General features: G+C 41.5%; 1 protein-coding gene across 2 annotated transcripts in view; it reads left to right on the forward strand.

Moving 5' to 3' along the window:
• The window catches only part of slc2a9l2 (solute carrier family 2 member 9, like 2), a 72,372-nt gene that overhangs the window by 46,134 nt on the left and 5,181 nt on the right, over positions 1-21,057 (forward strand). For both annotated transcript variants that reach the window (XM_030374470.1, XM_030374471.1), the window contains 2 exons: positions 1,660-1,735; positions 17,104-17,231. In XM_030374470.1, coding sequence (XP_030230330.1) covers positions 1,660-1,735; positions 17,104-17,231 — 204 coding nt within the window. The remainder of the gene's footprint in view (positions 1-1,659; positions 1,736-17,103; positions 17,232-21,057) is intronic.

Raw genomic sequence — 21,057 nt, forward strand, 5'->3', positions numbered from 1 at the left:
ACTACTCCTGGACTCAAAGGGAAATTCTACCCTTATTAATAATAATAATAATTTATCCGTTTTTTATAGCGCTTTTCTAAGTACTCTAAGACGCTTTACAAATAACAAAGGAATACATACAGACAGTACCGACAATCAAACAAAGGGAAAATAAATAAATAAACAACACCACAACAATAGGCAACACATTAAGAGAGCAGAGAGAGTGGAAGATGGCGAAGGATGATTTGTCAAATGTTGTAGGTGTTATTACAACAAGAATACATGCAAACATGCATACACATGCACACATACATACATACATACATACATACATACATACATACATACATACATACATACATACATACATACATACATACATACATACATACATACATACATACTAGGGGGGTCCTGTCCTCGAAGATCTTACATAGTCTAATGTGATTCGTCAGGCCTTACCTATGGTCGAATAATCATTGAATCATGTATGATATCTGTTTTTAGAATGACACAATGAAGCCACATTTCTTGTGACTTTAAAATAATGATCAGGGCTTCTCCCAGCTGTCGGCAAAGGTGCGGCACAGCCTCTCCGCTAAATACCCTACCGCCTCGCAAAACAAATCATAATTAAACTATTTCACAATATGAGGACAACATGCGCATCGGTTCATGTCAGCATCTGAATCAAATTTTACAAAAAATGTGGTTACCTATAAACATAATCAACTATAATATAGGCGTATATAATATCCCATAATTAATGTTGTACGGTAAATCAAAGACTGGCCGGTCTCTGCGGCGATGGACAGCTCTGTTCTGTCTGCCTGTATCCACATCCGATCACGACAAATGACTAGAGGCGTTTGAAAATGAAATGTGAATGATGCGTCTCAGCATACAGAACAAATGTGGCCCCATTCAGTTTTGCAGGACACCAAAAAATGCACTACCAAGAACCCAGAGAATAGTTTTCACCAGTGCAAATGGTCTGGTATGACAGCTGCTGTTGACTCGTCATTTGACTATGTTTTTGAAATGCTGTCAAACCCAAAAGTTTTTTTCCTCAAACTTTCCTTCTTGAAAAGTGGTCTAGAAATTGCTCTACTTCGATAAGAAAAGGATTGGATAGTGCCATTATACAAAGGGGTTACTAGCAACAAATAAGGACATTTTATTGAAAACAAAACATAACCTAGCAAATTGCACACAGAAGAGAGAGTCAAATCCAGACAAAATTCATTATTAAACTCAAAGACTTTTCGTTCTAGAAGCCAAGCAATGCTGTGGTATCCCTCATTCAGCCCCTCATCCTACCGATGTAATTCCCTGCTGTTACATGTGCACAATGTTTGACTATTAAAGTCGCCGTTGACTAATGGAAAATTTGGAAAATTTGAATCAGTTGAGATTCGAGGTCAGCCCTAGTAGATACATATACAGTGCATATATACTTCCTTGCTTTGAGTTGAAATTCCAATTTACCTAACAATAATGATCAGTGTGCCATTTCACAACTCACATGTCTTTAATGCTCTCTTTCTCTCTCTCTCCCTCCCTCCCTCCCTCCCTCCCTCCCTCCCTCCCTCCCTCTCTCTCTCTCTCTCTCTCTCTCTCTCTCTCTCTCTCTCTCTCTCTCTCTCTCTCTCTCTCTCTCTCTCTCTCATCTATCAGGACAGAGTATCATGGTTTCCCTACCTCAGTTATGTCTGTATACTGGCTGTAATTGCCTGCTTTTGCTCTGGACCCGGTAGGTTAAGACTTTTATCTTTTCAATTATATGATTCCTCTTTCATTATATGACCCCTCTCTTCTTCCAGCCTCTCTTTTTCTATGGTGCAGCAACATACATTAAACTTAAACATTCTGGGCCATGATTAATAATAATAATGATAATAATTGATCTTTTTTTTATAGCGCTAAAAAAAGTAAAATTGAATTAAATTAATTATTGAATTAAAATTGAATTGGAACACTTTTTTGTACCTGCCAGTCTCCCTGGCTGGGCTTTAATGAGCAGATGCCAATGCATATTGGGATGCTGTGCATGGGTGCCCTGGTTCTGGGTGGATGGTTGACTTTGGCTTTCAAGGTGAATGTATCGCTGTCACCACACATGTATGTCACCACACATGTATGTCACCACACATGTATGTCACACACGTGTATGTCACATTTGAATAACAATCTCCCCAGGGTGGGTTAATTCCTCCGCCGACATGACTATAAACCAACTCCCTGAGGGTTTTTAACCACGGCTCTGACCATTACAATTGCAATCACTGCGCTGGTAAAAGACTGATCCTTTATACACAGAGCACACTGGTACTTGCTTCGGAGGAATGCAACATTTGTATTTATTTTTTTACATACCTCCATCACCTGTGCATATATAGATATATATATAGATAAGAAAATAGCTTTTTGTCCCTCCAGCAAATGTTATTTATTGCATGCCTGCGCATATTCCAGACACAATGTTAAATGCTGGCTCATTATGAGAAGTAGTTTGATTGTAAAGGTCCCTCAAAACAAGGTGAGATTTCCATGCCTTGCCCTAGGACCTTTTGACTGGCTGTTGCAGAGAAGGTTATCGTCTTCTTTATTTTACATTTTGAAAGCTCAGATGTGATTTATATTCTGGAGGAGGGAACTAAGCCCTAAGCTAACTGTTGGGCCATGGACGTATAGCGGACAGGGAAATCCATCACAGGATAGAGAGACAGCAGCTGTGACAGGCGTTTCGTAATGACTTTTCACCATGGAACCCAGAGCTTATCTGGTATTTTAATAGTTTGACATGGATGGTAATTCATAGTTTTGATATGAAATGCATTACTGGTGGGTTTTATTCTTCCCGAACTTTGCGTTCATTGTAAGCAGTCATTTCTGGTGAAAAATAAAAATGTAATCACTAGAACAAGCTTTGCACAAACAAACATTGTCCCATTTTACTCTGTGTACCATAGCGTTTCTTTTTATTCCAAGCTTAATATTCAATTGTTTGAATATTATATAACCTATTGTTGTTTGCCACAGCTTGCCCTCCTGGTGTTTAACACAAATAAATAGTACTATAAGCTCTCGTCAGGTGCTCATTTAAATGAGCTTTCCTTTATCAGAGCAGGAGCATAAATTGACCAGTAATTTCTGTTTATATACTACGGAATTCAATTCACAAAGTTGGTAATTTGAATGGCAATAGTTTTTATTAAGATAGACAGAATATAAAGATATGTTTGTATCTTCTTGTCACAGAGGTGCTTTGACACTTCAAATAGACTTCAGGTCTGTGGTGCAAGAAAAAGACGCCTACATTCTGGCATAGAATGTTTGATAAAGTCACTCACTGGGAGTACCTTGACATTAGCTGTTAAGGAGCATGCTGCTGTTCACTGATGCCTCAACCCCTCAAACTGCCTGCAGCGGGTGTTACATGGATACTTAGAGCAGTGTCGGTGGTCAAACCTTGACTAAAGCAGCAGTAAACCCAGGAATCACTGGGAGTTACTGCCTGACATAGCCTCAGAGCCTTCTGAAGCAGAACGTGTCTTTACATTTCAATCACCTAGGCAACACACAGGCTGCTGCAAATTAAAGGATACCTTCAGGATTTTTTTAACCCGGACCCCAAGTGAATAATACCGACAACAATTTTGTAAATTGGTCCAGTATTTAGCGAGAGCACCTGAGACATTGAAGCCACAAAACAGGCTTCCATGTCACAATAAAGTTTGAAATACAGATGAAAATTTGCCTGCATGGCTAAATATGGCACATACAGTATACATTTTGAACTCTGGCGCTCAAGATTATTATTGTGCGGTGTCCCTTAAACAAAATAAAAAAGTATTGCCAACAACCTTATTCTACCCGTGCGAAAGATGCAAATTCATCATTTGCTCGAGTTGAAATATTCGAAATTTCGCCCGAGCAAACCTTGAACAAGTAACGCGAGGTGAATGATTGCTTCACTTTTTGATATGAACGCAGTTGCCCTCGCTGCTTTTGCGTTGCGGACTGCGACGTGATGTGCCTCGCAAGTTGGAATAACTGCCAACACAGTTTCACTAAGGGCCTTCTGTGGTAGGGACGACATGGAGGAGAAACTAGTGCTGGCAGTTGCTGAATACCGGGAGCTATAATATTACATATGTATGATGTTTACATACATGATACATGTTTAAATAGATGTATAAATAGCCGTAAGGATAATAACAGTGATTTGGTGGTTGCCAAGTAGCAATACATAAAAACAGGCACCCAGCTGCTCTTTTTCTTAACTGTAGGCTTTGACAAAAAAATGCAGTGTGGTGTGCCTCGTGTTTTACCGGCTGCAAAATGACGGTCAGCGCCAAAAACAAGCTCTATGAGAGGACGAACATTGATTTACGCTAGGTGTAAACGGGATCTGACCCAACCATAGGAAGTGAACCAAAAAAATGCATTGTTGGTTGATTATACACTTTTGCCGTGACATGGAAATAATAACTCTATTCCGCCAGGGAGGCTTATGGGTTACTTTTTCCTACATTCATTGAGCACTTATCAAAATATGGTCACACGACTATGATGCAATCGCTTGTGGTCACTCACGGAAACCCTCTAGTTCTTAAATTATTCAGTGAACATTCAGAGTTGTTTATTTGTAGGACACCAAAGCAAATTCAAAAAGCCCAACACTTGGCTTTCTCTTCGATTTCCCTTCCAATAGACGAGTGATCCCCTCGACTGCGAGGCATTTGTTCACAATGTTCGCTTCGCCTAACAAAGCGCAGTGTGAGCGCTAATCGAGCCAAATGAAAATGAAACAAAGTACAAACTTCCCCCCTGAATAGGACAGAGTCTACCGAGCTACAGATGTGAAAGCGCCCGTAGGCCCAAAATGATGGGAAAATGGGGTCCATGTTGAAAATCACAAGGTTATCCTTTAAGGTGCATGCACACACACACACATGGGCGTGCGTGTGGACGGACCACAGCGTATTAACTTGGCAAGCTCAGGTAATTGCACTCCTAGGGTAGTATAACACAATTTTGTGCTTTATTTCCCTGAACTCAGAAGAACTGCAATGGGGATTATATCTCGGACACACACACACACACACACACACACACACACACACACACACACACACACACACACACACACACACACACACACACACACACACACACACACACACACACACACACACACACCGGCAGCTGTATTGACGGAAGGCTGAATGCCATGTTGACCAAAATTTAGTCAAGCCAGGGTCGAAGCGCTTCATTTCAGCCTTTAAGTCGCTGATTAAGGGGATGCTCTTGTCCAATGGCTGCAGATGTGGGGCCGTTAAGGGGCCCTGTTCCCTTCCACAAGGCGCTGGTGGAGGTGGGTGGCTAATGAACTGTGACCTTCCACCATGGATTTAATGGATTTTTAGTGAGTGGAAATAAACAGCCGCAAACAATGGCTTCTGGGCGGGAGAGCCAGGATCAGATCCCTCCCGTGCACGCCGTCTCTCTGACACACATTCCGTAAGTTTCATATTTAACCCACACTGAGGGCCCTATCTTGCATCCAGCGCAATTGACTTTCTACACTGACGCATGTATCGTTGCTAGTTTGCAACTGGCGCAGAGCTTTCTTTTCCCTCCACCGCCACGCTTCGGTAAATACGGGGATGAGCTTGCGCCTCAAGGGGCGGTTCGGCGAAGGAGGAGGCGTGTTCTTGTCGAAGTTCCCTGGTGCGATTTTGCAGTTTCAGAAACCATTTTAAACCAGGAAATACCTGGTTTAAAGTCAGTGGCGCGTTGATCAGATGCTATTTTAAGGGCGCATGCATAATGTTGCTTGTGTGCACCTCGCACATACACTTTGCTTCTCTCATCTACCTAGCCACATTCTTGGGAAATTATTTGGGAAAGAACAGCTGATACAGCGGTAATAAGTTGTACTTTTAAATCAATGCATCTGCACCGTACAGCAAACACATATTTTCTTAACACAGACATCGTGTACAAGCCCATAACTTTTAGGAATGATGAGTATTTGATTGTGAGAAAACATTGTTTTACCGCGAGTGAGTGTGTGTATGTTTAAAATAATGAATGAATGCGGGCGCGCTTGTGTGCATCCATCTGTTTAAACACACGCAAACTAAACCCGTAACGCATAATACAGTCCATGGCAATGTATATTAACGGGGGGACACATGCATATTAGGAACACAAGTCGATAACGATAATGCATACAATACTGGTAAGAAACAACGTTTGTTAATGTAGCCTATTGCGTATATCATTAAATAGAACCACAGTTACCGCATATCACATGTGTGTTAAGTTTTCTTTGCCGAAATTTATTTGAGGAAGTTGTGGAAGAAAACGCTATTCCATGTGTGAATTAGGCCATATAATTTGGCCATAAACTGAGCCATTTGAAGTTTAAAATTCATATGGTCATTCATCTGTCTCATCAGAGACTGCAAACGTGCTGTCAAAATATCAACTCGTCAGATTCAAATGCGCTTAAAGGGGATGGGAGATGGCACTCTCATTGGTTTATTGCACGTTACGCCCAAACCACACCTACGGGTAATTAGGCTACTTCAGACCAACCCTTTATAAATTTTCGTCGGGCGCAAGAGTCATTTATCCGCCAGTAAAATAACAACATCGCCATAGAACCGCCCACAAAGCTACTTGCGTTTGGAGCTTCTCACTTGCGTTGAGAAGCTGTTAAAATAGGGCCCTGACCCTGTGTGAGTTAATAAAACTCCTTCAAGATCACTTGGTCTAAATTTTGCTTATTAAGTACATTGGGAATGAATGTGTCATTCCATTTGATAATCTCATTTAACTTCGATTGGAGTGGATTTAAAATAGAATTTTAAAAGTGTCATTAATTGCGAGTTAACAAATAATTTTCCAGCATTAATTCTGACATTTAGATTTACACACACAGCTACATCGACACCAGACACATTGACACATTACGTCTGCTGGCACAAAATCACCAAAGCCTAAAGTCTTGTCCAACATGTGTCAATCATATTTGATGAAAAGACTTGGTCTGGATTTTATACTCATGAAAGTGCTATGGCGACAATACTGAGTGGCCACGCACCCTAATGTAAAGACAGGAGATATCCCTCCGCTGGGAGAAGATGGTGAGCTGCTTCACATTATACCTTGAGTGTCTTCAGATAGGTGAGTTTTCAGTCAACATGGGGAAAGCTGTCAAAGTTGTAAATACAGATGCACATACAGGGGCCAATTCAATGCCCTGTCACTTGAGGATTCAGTCAAGATACTGGAGAATTGGTCTAACAATTGTTTGACAGCTGACATCCTTGACAGGAGCCGTTAAAAGTTTCTGTATCCTTAAGCCATCATCAATTTCTATATATAAATTGTGCTTATGGTAAACACTCTGTTTTTGTTCAGCCTACATAAATGCGAAAAAGTACCAACCTTGCTAGATCCAAGTACCCGATTGAGTGGGACTCCCCTGTAACGTAGGGGTTCATGAGTGGTTAATTGGGACATCTCTCTGCTTGGGGGCCCGGGTCCCGGCCTGCTTTTAGGTTGGTTTCTCTGGTTTCTTTGGAATTAAACAGTTATTTATAGAGGTAGCCAACTAGAAAAGCCAGTGTAGAGATTGTTTGCATTTGTGGTATTTTTCAAAAGCTTGAGAAAATGATCCATTTTAATTGCTGTGGAAACATGTTGGGAGATGTTTCAGTGTATGGCACTATAATGGAATTCTAATGGTGCTAGGGTGCACTATAATTATGTGAGAAAGGAATAACGATTATTCTTCCATTCTTATTCCTTAATGGAAAAATAACATTGGGTTAAAATGTTCTCTGACACTTAATCGTAAACACCAACTAACAATAAATGGATTTTCCGGCATAGTGTTGGGTGTGAGTGTGTGTGTGGCTCATCCGGTTATCAAATGCAGCTGCAGTAGTGGAGCCTGGTTTTGGTCAAGCTATGGAAACACTCCTTAGTCTTGAGGACAGCTGACACAGAATCACCTGCAAAAGAGAAGCAAGGAGACTCTTTGCACAACGGCAGCCTTTGTGTTTTGCATTAATTGCATGGACCTTATAAGCATACTAGAAAGCAAGAAAATAACTTGACTTCACTGCTTAAAAGGTTGGAAGGAAAAAAAGAAAAATAATCAAATCAAATTAATATAAATATATATTTACACACACACACACACACACACACACACACACACACACACACACACACACACACACACACACACACACACACACACACACACACACACACACACACACAGAAACATATAGTCGTATAGCGACTTTAGTGCACAAATAAGGAGCTTGTGTCGTTATGTGATCCATGATCATCAGCAATGAAAGGAAATAATGGCAGGCCCATATGTTTACTCTGGTCATTTTCTGCTATTGCATGACACTGAAGGCTGTATAGCGGCATTGTTCAACAGGTCTAATAGATCATGGGTTTATAAATACAACGCTCATTACAATCAGTGCAGTTATATGCCGGTCTGACTCATTCAATCTATTTCTCCACAATACACCACAATTTGTTGAATCGATTCCTTTCAGATGAGCTATGATAGAAAATGTGCGACAGAGTTTGAACCAACAATCATTTCCCAAATGTGATTGTTGAAATACTTTTTCCATTTACTGTTTCTCTCTCGTTTTCCCATGTACACACACTTGCAACACAAAAACACACACACAGGAGGATCATCCATTTTCCTCTCCGCTCTTTTTTAATTAGTATTTAGTACGGTTTGCGTTTTGGTTAGCGCTCAGCAAAAGGATGAGCTGCTTGTGTTGTAAGTCGTGTGTGTTTTCAGTGCCATGAATTAGAAGCAGGGGCACTCTCGTGTTTTGTTTTGTGTAAAAAATAAATAACATGGAATATGCCAGAAAGTGACACCTTCTCTAGAGGAGGATTTTAAATTGGCTCCTGATGCATAAGGCCCATGCCTCTGTTCTTTATTACTAGTTTTAAATTTTCATACAACACAGCCTTATGAAAATAGCTGTTCTCCTAATCCATGGTGAAAGGCTCAAGTTATTATGGTGCCTCCATTGCTGCTGCGACCACTTCTGGATGCCTTAATGCCATCTGAAACCACTTTTATGTACTGTACACTCACCCTACTGCTCATTGTGCCCTGGTAGGCTGACAGACTGTTGGTTTCCTTCATAAGCTTCTCTCCTTTCATTGGCTACTGTCTTTTCACACTGTATCAGTGCTGCCAGTGCCAAGAGTCTTGCCTTTTCTTGGTAACGGTACCCTGCTCCATCCAAATCCATGCTATTAGCTCCTGTAAGTGATGACAGCTCAAACAATTAGAGGCGAAACACTATGTATGTTCCCACGTTCAACATAAATCTGCTTTGGACCCCCTTGCAATCTGTTTTTCATTAAAGTAAGTTTTTTTTGTAAGCCATTTCAGGGCTACCTGATCCTTGTTTTGTTTCTTTTTGGTATTTCCTTATGAGCTGGCTTTATGATTGACTTTGAGGAACAAAGTAACATTGTGGCTAGGTTATTTCTGGAGCTTTTGTGAGCTGCCGTGTTCCTTTTTTTGGTATTTAAGTTCCCCCTGTGTAAATGGCAGCATTGGAAATGAGATGGTGCCAGTACCATGTTCGGTAACATTTTCTGAGACCAAACTCAATTGCAGAGTCATGGTGAAATCATTTGGAGTGATAATGGGAAATATTAAATCCAGAAACATGAGAAATGCTCTCTGGGGTACTAAAAGGAAACTGGGTCAGTAGGGAGAGACATTTTAGTCTAGTAAGGATGAATGAATACATTTAGCCCGAATTAAAATATCATTCAAATGTATGGTAAAAGAGTTAACTAAGGTATGCATATCTGCACAAGGTAATATTGTGAGGGTAATGGTTAATATAATAATGCTTATTACTTGATTAATTAATATAAATGAGTGGTAACAAGATTATAAGTTAGCTGTTACTTTATTTGACTATGGTTGGCTAACACATTATACAGGTCCAACATCTACAGTTAAATTGCCAACCACTTTTTTTACTCTTGTTAAAGTATAGTTTAAATAGTGTAACAGTCCCCATACAATAAAATGTAACTTGATGGCTTAAACGTCCCTTCAGACCTTTATACTTTGCCTGAGCTTACTGTACTATGCTGTAATAAGAAATTTAGTCATAAATGAGTCCCTTTGTGCTGGCTCCTCATCATTATAAATATGCATGGTCCAAGTTTGTTCAGGGAGAGGAAGAGAGTCATGTATAAGAGGAAGTCTTGGGAGTCCGTACCTCGGTAATTTTTCTAGAGATAGAATTAGAAATCAGAAACTGTTTACAAAATCAAATTAGCAGTTGAGAATTTCTCAGAGATGAGTAAACGCAGTTGAAACTAGCCGAGCGCAACTAACACATTATTTTTCAAACCTACGTCCCTGGTAAGATGGCCACATGTTTACTAGTAGCAGGTTGTACCACTGTTTTGAAAAGCAGGTGATGTCAGGGGCTGCTAGGATGGAAATGTCCACATGTTCTTTTCTACAGCTCAGGGGTCATTTGTGGACTACATTGGAAAAAATGCAGTGTTGATTTACATAATTGATGATCATCATGTTTGTTATTTTATAGCTGCCTGTATAAGGCGGTCCACTATTTCTCTTGCAACTCTGATGTAGCTATAATAAAATAATAGAATATGAATAGACATTTTTAAGAACAACAGGGAAATATTGTCATAAAATATGCTCTGTGGAGTTCTACAATGATTGGTTGTAAATTTGTCAGTTGTGTCAAACTGGTTTAAGTTTGAGGCATTGTTTAGTTTTTGAACAAGAAGCTCCTCAGTGGAGAGGAGATTAACCAGAACACAGCGTGTAACAGTACTGGAATAACACGCTGTGATACACACTGATGGGAAACAGATTGGACATCCACTTTCCTCTGAAGTAAGAACAACATTCATTCCCCCAAAAATATGTTTAAATTGATGAGCTTTTAAGGGTTTGGTAGGATAAACCTTTTTTCTTGATGCGTATGATTTATCATTTTATGTTGAATACCAGTGCAGTTACACTGTGATGAACACTCAAATCAAAGGGGACAGGCTGAATAATTGGACACGGATGCAAAAATAAACAAAGATCGATCACAGCATATAGTCTTGCTGTGTGCATTGAGAAATCATCATCTTTGCCCAGAATCTCAAATGCCTCTCCGGTATCCCTGTAAGTAACGGCAGTAGAGTTGTATACCAAGTGCGTCGTTTGTCATAGCCAGACGGGAAAGTACCTATTTTCTCACTCAGTTGCATTTTAATCTCTGCAGGTGCTTCGTGTGCCTGTCTGCCTGCCTGTCTACGTGTGTGCGTGTGTGGTGTTTAGATAGTGCCAGAAAACTTATGAGAAACTTTTGACAATCCATCCAGTGAATTGAAGGCAGCAGTGATGTCTGTGTACTGACACCAGCCCCGGACTGGCCTCCGGGAGCACCGGGAGCTTTCCCGGTGGCCAGGCCTGCTTAATGACCTGCAGATAATAAAAAAAGAGAAATGGCCCTCTGTCAGGCTACTGAACTTAGAAGCAGTCCAGGCCAGTGTTTCTAGCTGCTGTGGCGCGATTGTTCGTTAAATGCAAACTGTCAAGCGTAACCGCCGCTTGAAGATGGATGGTTGGAAACAGAGGTAGGGTGGAGCAGAGAGGGAGAGGGAGAAAAAATAAGGGAAAACCCCTTGCTGCAGATATCGACAAAAGGTTTTCATGCATGGGACCACCAGGTTAGTCAGTAATGAACATCGTCCCCAGTGTTAAAGCTGCCAAGAAACTGAACAATCAATAAGAGAAGTGGTTGTCTCAAATACATTTGTGGCATAATTGGCATATCTGGTTGAGTTAGTGTGATCAATATTGTTTTAACAATACATGCCTTTTGTTGAAAATTGCAGTCAGTGAGCTGCCAGATTGAGCTAATGATTGTATTGTTAAAACGATTGAGGCAACGTCTCCTTTCTTCATTTTGTGTGCGAGTGCACGCCACATACAATAACCCATATGAGTCCCACTATCCGGGCGCCTGTATTGTTGAAAGGTTTGTGTTGGTTGAAGGGCTATTTTAACTTTGGATGGGTAGCGTGTCAGTTAACTGAACATGGTATTGTGTTCTCGCTCTGTTCTTTGAATAGGTCTGGAACTGTATTATAATAATCTTAAATTCCAAAATATGTTGTGCTCTTGCAGGTATTCTTTTTGAAGTTGCAGAGAGTAGCATTGCTAGTGCCACAATATTACTGAAAAATGGATGAGAGGAGCCCAATTGTTCAGAGCCACCTGCAGGTTCACAACATCTATTGGACATTTTATTTGAATAATGTATACAATCTAGGGTATTTTATCGTGGAAAAAAAGGTTTTCAACAGGTGTACTCAAACTTTTGATGGTGTATATCAGTCCACTGAAAAGGGTACTGGGCTCTTACTCTGTTCTCTGGATAGGTGGAGAGAGTAGCAGTGCAAGTCTAGTGCTAGTTAGGCAGTCGCCTTTGGAGAGAGAGATGGGTCGAGAACCAAGCGCAATGATGAGGTGATGCTGAAAAGGGCTCATCAATTCTCCAGAATGGCATTATCCTGTCAATGAAGCGTTTAAATTAGGGAAATCCTGTTTCTCTGATTGCACAGAAACGCACAAACATTGTATGCAGAAGCCCCATTGTGTTGAAGCTCAAGTGTCACACACAAACCCACGTTGTCCCCAGACAAACTCTGTCCTGCAATATTCATCTGTATAGGCTATTCTATCAATGAACAATAGCAAGTGTAAAACTTTTATATCTTCCACATACCGTGAAATGCAGGCGGGAAGTGATAATTGAATCTCTTCTCAGAGAATTATAGCGCCATAAAATGCATGGAGCCACATCTCTCATAAAAGGATGCTCTCTAGAGATTGGTTTCAAACAATAGCCACTTCTAATACAGAGGATCTGTTTAAAAAACATTGTATGCGTGTGCGTGGTTATCTCTCCGAACAAAGAGCTCTCTGTATTCAGTATCACAATTCTGCTGTTATTGATGCAAATATATTATAAGGCCAAGTTACTTGCTCAGACACGGAAAAATAACTTCAGTTTTAGTCAACAGAAAGAAAGTTTACAGACAGGTATAAACTAAGTTAGTTTTCCACTATCTATTAGTAGATAGTGGAAACCGCCCTTTGGTGTTTGAGCTCGGATTCAATTGATCACTTTTACTATGGAAATAGTCGTATGGATTCTATAGATGTACACAGTTGAATAATAAAGAGACTGTACTTGCAGTGTGTTCAGGGCTCTCATCAGGCTCCGCCGAAGGGCTCTCACTATAGTTAGTGAGAGCCACGCACTCACTAACTATAGGAGCCACGCACTCACTAACTATAGGAGCCACACACTCACTAACTATAGGAGCCACGCACTCACTAACTATAGGAGCCACACACTCACTAACTATAGGAGCCACACACTCACTAACTATAGGAGCCACACACTCACTAACTATAGGAGAGACACACTCACTAACTATAGGAGCCACACACTCACTAACTATAGGAGCCACACACTCACTAACTATAGGAGAGACACACTCACTAACTATAGGAGCCACACACTCACTAACTATAGGAGCCACACACTCACTAACTATAGGAGCCACACACTCACTAACTATAGGAGCCACACACTCACTAACTATAGGAGAGACACACTCACTAACTATAGGAGAGACACACTCACTAACTATAGGAGAGACACACTCACTAACTATAGAAGCCACACACTCACTAACTATAGGAGCCACACACTCACTAACTATAGGAGCCACACACTCACTAACTATAGGAGAGACACACTCACTAACTATAGGAGCCACACACTCACTAACTATAGGAGCCACACACTCACTAACTATAGGAGCCACACACTCACTAACTATAGGAGACACACTCACTAACTATAGGAGAGACACACTCACTAACTATAGGAGAGACACACTCACTAACTATAGGAGAGACACACTCACTAACTATAGGAGCCACACACTCACTAACTATAGGAGAGACACACTCACTAACTATAGGAGCCACACACTCACTAACTATAGGAGCCACACACTCACTAACTATAGGAGCCACACACTCACTAACTATAGGAGAGACACACTCACTAACTATAGGAGCCACACACTCACTAACTATAGGAGAGACACACTCACTAACTATAGGAGCCACACACTCACTAACTATAGGAGCCACACACTCACTAACTATAGGAGAGACACACTCACTAACTATAGGAGAGACACACTCACTAACTATAGGAGAGACACACTCACTAACTATAGGAGCCACACACTCACTAACTATAGGAGCCACACACTCACTAACTATAGGAGCCACACACTCACTAACTATAGGAGCCACACATTCACTAACTATAGGAGCCACACACTCACTAACTATTGGAGCCACACACTCACTAACTATAGGAGAGACACACTCCCTAACTATAGGAGAGACACACTCACTAACTATAGGAGAGACACACTCACTAACTATAGGAGAGACACACTCACTAACTATAGGAGAGACACACTCACTAACTATAGGAGAGACACACTCACTAACTATAGGAGAGACACACTCACTAACTATAGGAGCCACACACTCACTAACTATAGGAGAGACACACTCACTAACTATAGGAGAGACACACTCACTAACTATAGGAGAGACACACTCACTAACTATAGGAGAGACACACTCACACACTGCTAGGAGATACACACTCACACACTGCTAAGAGAGACACGTGCTCACATACTGCTAGGAGACACACACTCACACACTGCTAGGAGAGACACGTGCTCACACACTGCTAAGAGACACACAATCACACACTGCTAGGAGAGACACGTGTCCACCCAGGGGTTTCTACACCATCCTTTTACATGCGAGATAAGTGGGGGATATCAGTCATTTGTGTTTGTTCATTTGACCAAATGAAAAATTCATTTAAATGTTGTTCCCAGCGGCAATGCATATAATGAATTGTACCGGGTTCAACTGAGTAAGGAGTCTGTTCAAAGATATCATGATATCATTAATAATTATATCATGCGTAATCAAGAATTACGCATGATAACAATGACACCCTTGATATCTGTGCCAATTGTCTGTGACCTATTAAAGTTTAAATAGCGCTTTCTATAGGAGATTAGGAAATATAACTATAACTATAATCTGTGTTTCCAAATGCTTGACAGGTTGTGTTCATCTGGCTGGTGACTCCCACCTGTAAAGATATGATGGGAAACAAGGCAGTTTTAAATGGCTTGTAAGGGCCAATCACACTCTTTTCTTTTTTGTCTGAGCTAGCCTTGTTCTTCTAAAATCCAACAAGGCTCTCACTGTCTAATGATGATGAAATTATAATCTTGGCTTGGTGACAAGACTCAAGGGAATGAGTCAGTATTTAATTTCAAAACCAATCACACGTTGCTTTAATTATCAACGTCAGAAAGTATTGATGTTCATATTAGCTGAGTGTTAACCCCAAATCTTTCCTGTGTGGTTGAATTAACTTCATGTGAGAAGATGTAAGCTCCCTTAGGACTAAAGCTGAACAACTACGGTATGAAAATGAGTAGAAAACGGCATATTGCCAAGTACTTCGGCCCGATGGTCATGTTCTCATTAAAGAGCGTGACAATGCTTTTGGAATGAGACCTCGAGACCTACAGAATTCAGCTACCGGATATAAACAGAGCTGACCCTTATTAACACACCCCAATGGGTAACTGCATCAGCTCAGTTTTCAGCCTCTGAATGTGAAAAAGATCCGAGGCTTGTTTAATGGCAGGACGACAGTGAGGTGGTGTCTGAGACCACCCAGACTGACAATGGAGGCAGGCTTCTGATGAGATCCCTACTGTCCACAGTTCTCCTTGGATTATCCTAGACATGAGCAAAACTGGACGTGCATACAAAACATTTATCTCTGTCCTTTCTTATTCTGCCATGGGGAAAGGAGATCAGCTCTCTATCGATTCCATCAGATAAAGCCCTTTTTTTTTTGCTGTGTGCTTAGACTGCCTATGTCAAACCATACATAACTATTGCTGTGCCGACATACAGATTTTCAAGGCTGTTAGTTTTAGCTCAGGCCAGAAATGCACAATTATTTATTGGGTATCCATAAAGGCTTATAGTGGCATTATAATGGAAATAATACTTGTTCCCATCGCCATCATTCTGTGTGCTACAATGTTCCCCTTACATCGCTGGTCTTAATCTGGAAATCGACCAACTCCTGTACCAATTCAAACAGGACAGTAACCTTGCTGCTGATAAATGCTTCCAAAGTAATGTAATGTACCACGTTAAAACTTAACTGCCTCTGACCTTCACATGCAGAATTTAATGCTGAACTCAAACACCTAGTTCAACGTCATAAGCTACCGGCTTCAAAATGTCATCCTGGGTTCTTGTACAAATGAGGAGCACTGTTTGACCGCGATGCCAGGGGACAGGTTAGAGTGGTGCACGGGACAACCCTGGGGGACTCTGGCAGGCTGGCACCAGGGGACAGGTTAGAGTGGTGCACGGGGCAACCCTGGGGGACTCTGGCAGGCTGGCACCAGGGGACAGGTTAGAGTGGTGCACAGGGCCAACCCTGGGGGACTCTGGCGGGGTTGCACCAGGGGACAGGTTAGAGTGGTGCACGTGGCAACCCTGGGGGACTCTGGCGGGGTTGCACCAGGGGACAGGTTAGAGTGGTGCACGGGGCAACCCTGGGGGCTGTTTTTTCTGTCTGACAAAACTATATAGCACTGTTAAGTCAGTAAACATACCAAGTGAAAGAAGAATAAGTGTTTTATTTATGGATGGTTTTATAATATCCATCATGTATACATTGATTATATGTATTAGGTTTGATGTTGGAGGACAGCGATGACACAAGCAAGGTTTTAATTTGAATATTTTTTCTTAGCATTTTAGTATTTTATTAATACAGAAAAAACATTGTGTGTGTGCCATGGCTGACGGTCTGGACCTGCCTCTTCTTCCAGGTGGGATTCCGTTCGTCCTGACCGGGGAGCTTTTTGAGCAGTCCTACCGGCCGGCTGCCTTCATGATTGCTGGTCTCGTAAATTGGTTATCCAATTTTGCTGTGGGCCTTTTGTTCCCGTTTATTCAAGTAAGTGTGACCGTGTGTTTGTTGTCTGCCTGCATGCTATTTCACTTTATTCCACTATTTAATGAGACAATGAGTGTGCCTATTTGTTCTTAATTCAGGGCTTCATTAGATTCATGAAGTTCGGTTTATTAACCAATTAATTTCAAGAGCATTTGAACTCAAATGATATTGGCCCTGACATGTCTCCATGTTTGGAAGGTGGAGTAATTGGCAAAAACAGCAGTGCCATCAAGGTTACCCTATTTGTTTTGGAAATTGAATCATTTCTATTACTCTGGGGGCCTGTTTGATCTCCAACAGAAACAGCTGTGTCCCTGAGCAGGGCAACACCACAACACATCCTATCATTGGACTCTGTCCTTTACCCTTATGTTCTGACTTTCCCTTTTCCATCATATCAGGTTTTTTTCTTAAGTCATTCTTATTGAACTCAGTTCCTGCTTTCGCCCCTCCTGACCCTCCTGTTTCACCCTATTCTCTCTAGTAACAAAAATCTTAATTTAATTGATCATATCATCCCTTTTTCAACAGTGTATTTCAACCATAACTAGATGGATGACATGTGCATGAGGTGTCAGCATCACCTTATAGTAAATATATGGGTTTCTTTTCCTTGTGGATTATTTTATTTATTTTCCGTGACTGAGTCGCGGTCCCAACACATGTGCACATCTCATTAAGGTTAATACGGCTGTAATGCAATATGTGATGTTGGGAAGTAGAGACATTTAGAGGAGCACGAAAACCCCTCCAATGGCTTGCTAAGCATGCGTGAAATACCATGTCCCTGCCTCACTAATAGGGTTCTCTGCTGGCTCTCCCCGTGCTCGGCTGGAAGATTAGCGTTATTTTATGCCAACTCTTTGCTTCTAAATATAGGCACGGATCCCCCCTAGAGACTGTGCGGTGTGGCAATGAAGCCGAGTGTTTCTCTAGTCTCCGCTCCACGGCGGGAGGGGGGGAGGCGTTAACCCAGGTAGTGGCTGGACCTACTACCCTGTTGATGTCCTCCTGGAGCGGGGCTGCAAGCTGCATGGGGTCCTGTGCTGCCGTCTCCCATGTCACTGATGTGACAGTCTACTGGGCTGGGGCACCAAGCACGCTTGCGTTTGGGAGAGCCATGGAAGATGTGTTTTTGTGTGTCCCGGGGGGGGGGGGGGTTTCAGACATGCCAAATATAATGAGGCACCTATTTGAGGAGATGCTGGAATTTTAAGTCCATCTCCAAAATAATACCTCCCATTGTTTATTTATACATATATTTCATCCCCCCGGGGATCACCAGAGCATCATGAATTGCAGTTACAAGCGTTGTATAAGCGCCCCCCACCTCAGTAGTAATTACTATAGTACAGCAGGTAGTGCGTTTTTTGATGCTCTGTAATGCACTTTCAAGGGCAGAGTGATTGCTTTTTCTTTTGGTGATGTTATTCACACGAAAATCACATGGCGTCACAATATGGTCACACCACCACTCGATCTCAGCAAAGGAAGTTGGACTGGGGAAAAATGAACTTCGGACTTAAACGATTGTCCTTATTGTGCCTGAATTCAAGGTCATTGGCTATGGGAGACTAAGGTCAAACAAAAGATAAGGTGTCATCAAACCTTTGTGCATTCTTTTCTCCACGTGTGTGTGTATGTGTATGCAACCCAGTCTCAGGGAAATATGTGACACTGTCACTTCACGTCATTTAATCTATTAATTCGTGATCTGGGACAAGTAATTTCAATTTTCTTCTTGCCAAAAAGCACAAATTTCAAACTCATTCTAAAAAGAAGAGATGAAGCAGCCACCCTTTTTTCCGTAGCGGATTTCCTACAGAGCAGCGCACCTGCATTAAATATATCCGTCAATTGTCACAATTTCTCAGAATCAAAGGTGAAAGTAGAAACGGGTGGCCAAAGGCTGTCATATTGTTAGAAATGTGTGCTTTTTGACACGAAAAAATTTAAATTACGTGTCCCAGATCACGAATGAATAGATTAAATGACGTGACAGTGTCACGTATTTCCATGAGACTGGGTTGGTGTACGTGCGTGTGCGTGAACATGTGCGTGTGTGTGTGTGTGTGTGTGTGTGCGCTCACTCGTGTATGCATTTATTTGTGTGGTATCTGAGCATGTGTTTTGTTTGGGTTCCCCTCTGAAATCATTAACATATTCATGGTGTATTTGAAGACTGCCGGATTCCTGTATTCATACTTCTTAAATTGCTAATACTCCCTATGGAGTGAGATGCATTCTTCATGAATATTCGTATAAGCCCTGTCACCATGGTGTCTTCTGTGTGTCCTCCTTCATACTGCAGGAATATTCCCTCTTTAGAAGAGCAGTTCATTTTACCATTGATGTATGAAGCCCGTGTTCAAAACGCTTTTATCCCTCCCGTTAGAGCGTCCATTGCATTGCAACGTAAGGAGTTTCCCACCAATCCACCATTGACTCTGAATCCTCAGAGTTCAGAAGCGAACAGAGCATGCTCGGATCGGTTGCTGTGTAATGAATGGCTGGCTATAATAATGAGGATTAGAGGCAGTTTGGTGGCATTGGGTTAATACACCATAGGGGAATTATAAACACTGCGAGCAGACTGTGTGTGGGCGGTGGAGGGTATTTATTTGAGCTCTATTGTGAGAAATCTGAAAAAAACACGAGAGATATACAAATATATATAGTTCCTCCCATGATGTTTCCTTACATTATCCTCCACCATTCTTACCTCGATTGTCTGCCAACGTCTGTGTGTGTATGTGTGTCTATGTTTGTGTGTGTGTTTGTGTGTCTATGTATGTGTGTGTGGGCAAGGTCTTCAATCTCTTTGCTGTTGATGGGGATTTAGTGGAACCTCGATCTTGCTCAGGTCCGGTCTTTCTCAGGTCTGAAAAGCAGGATAAAGATAGATGTGTGTGTCGTTCAGCGTACACGCATACAGCCATGGAAAGAGATAACCTTGTCCAAAACTCTACCTGATAAACGCACACAATTGTTATCCTCACCTAGCCCTTTTCATGCTGATGCCGATATATACACACATATATATTTATATATATATATATATACACACACATCAACAATCCACAACAAAGATGCAACGGCTTCAACAGAGGAGGGAAACATGTGTCTTTACTGTCCAGTGTGTCTTTATCGAACTGGGCTACATTCATCATCATTACCCCTCACTCTCTCCAAAACATTTCCTTGCCTCGTTTCTCTCTTCTGCGAGATGTGTCGATGCGTCACCCCCCCCCCCCACCCCTGACCACTCCAGAACGCGTGGCACAAAGTATCTTTCCAAGGACTTTCACTAATTAAATTGCCACGTTCCTGCACGTTGAAGCTCCCCTCCAATTCCACGACTATATCTGAAACCTTGTGTAATTGCACACCCACATACATGCTCAGGTAAAGCTCTCGCTTTCGCTGTCTCTCTCTGGGTTTCTCAGATGTTCCTCTGTCTGCCAAGAATATGTATGAACCACTTATACCATATAAACATGGACGCCCTATAGAAGAAGTGAATGAATTGACTGAAATGTCAAGGTAATATTTCATGCACTGAGTAATCTGAATCAAACTCTGAGCCATATCGTTCACCTCTGCGTGGTATTTATAAAGCATCATAAGGCAGTAAGCTTATAAATAATAAAATTTGGAAACGCCTTTCAGGACACCGAAGGTCGCTTCAAGATAAAACAAATAGTAGAGAAAATATCAAGAAAGGATGAACAATTATCAAAAATATATAAAGTCCTTATAGCCATATCATAGTCCATAGGCTAGTCTGAAGAGGTTTTCAATTCCTTTTTAAACTGGGCAGTGGATT

This window comes from Gadus morhua, chromosome 13 (assembly GCF_902167405.1).
Source record: "Gadus morhua chromosome 13, gadMor3.0, whole genome shotgun sequence".
NCBI lineage: Eukaryota > Metazoa > Chordata > Actinopteri > Gadiformes > Gadidae > Gadus > Gadus morhua.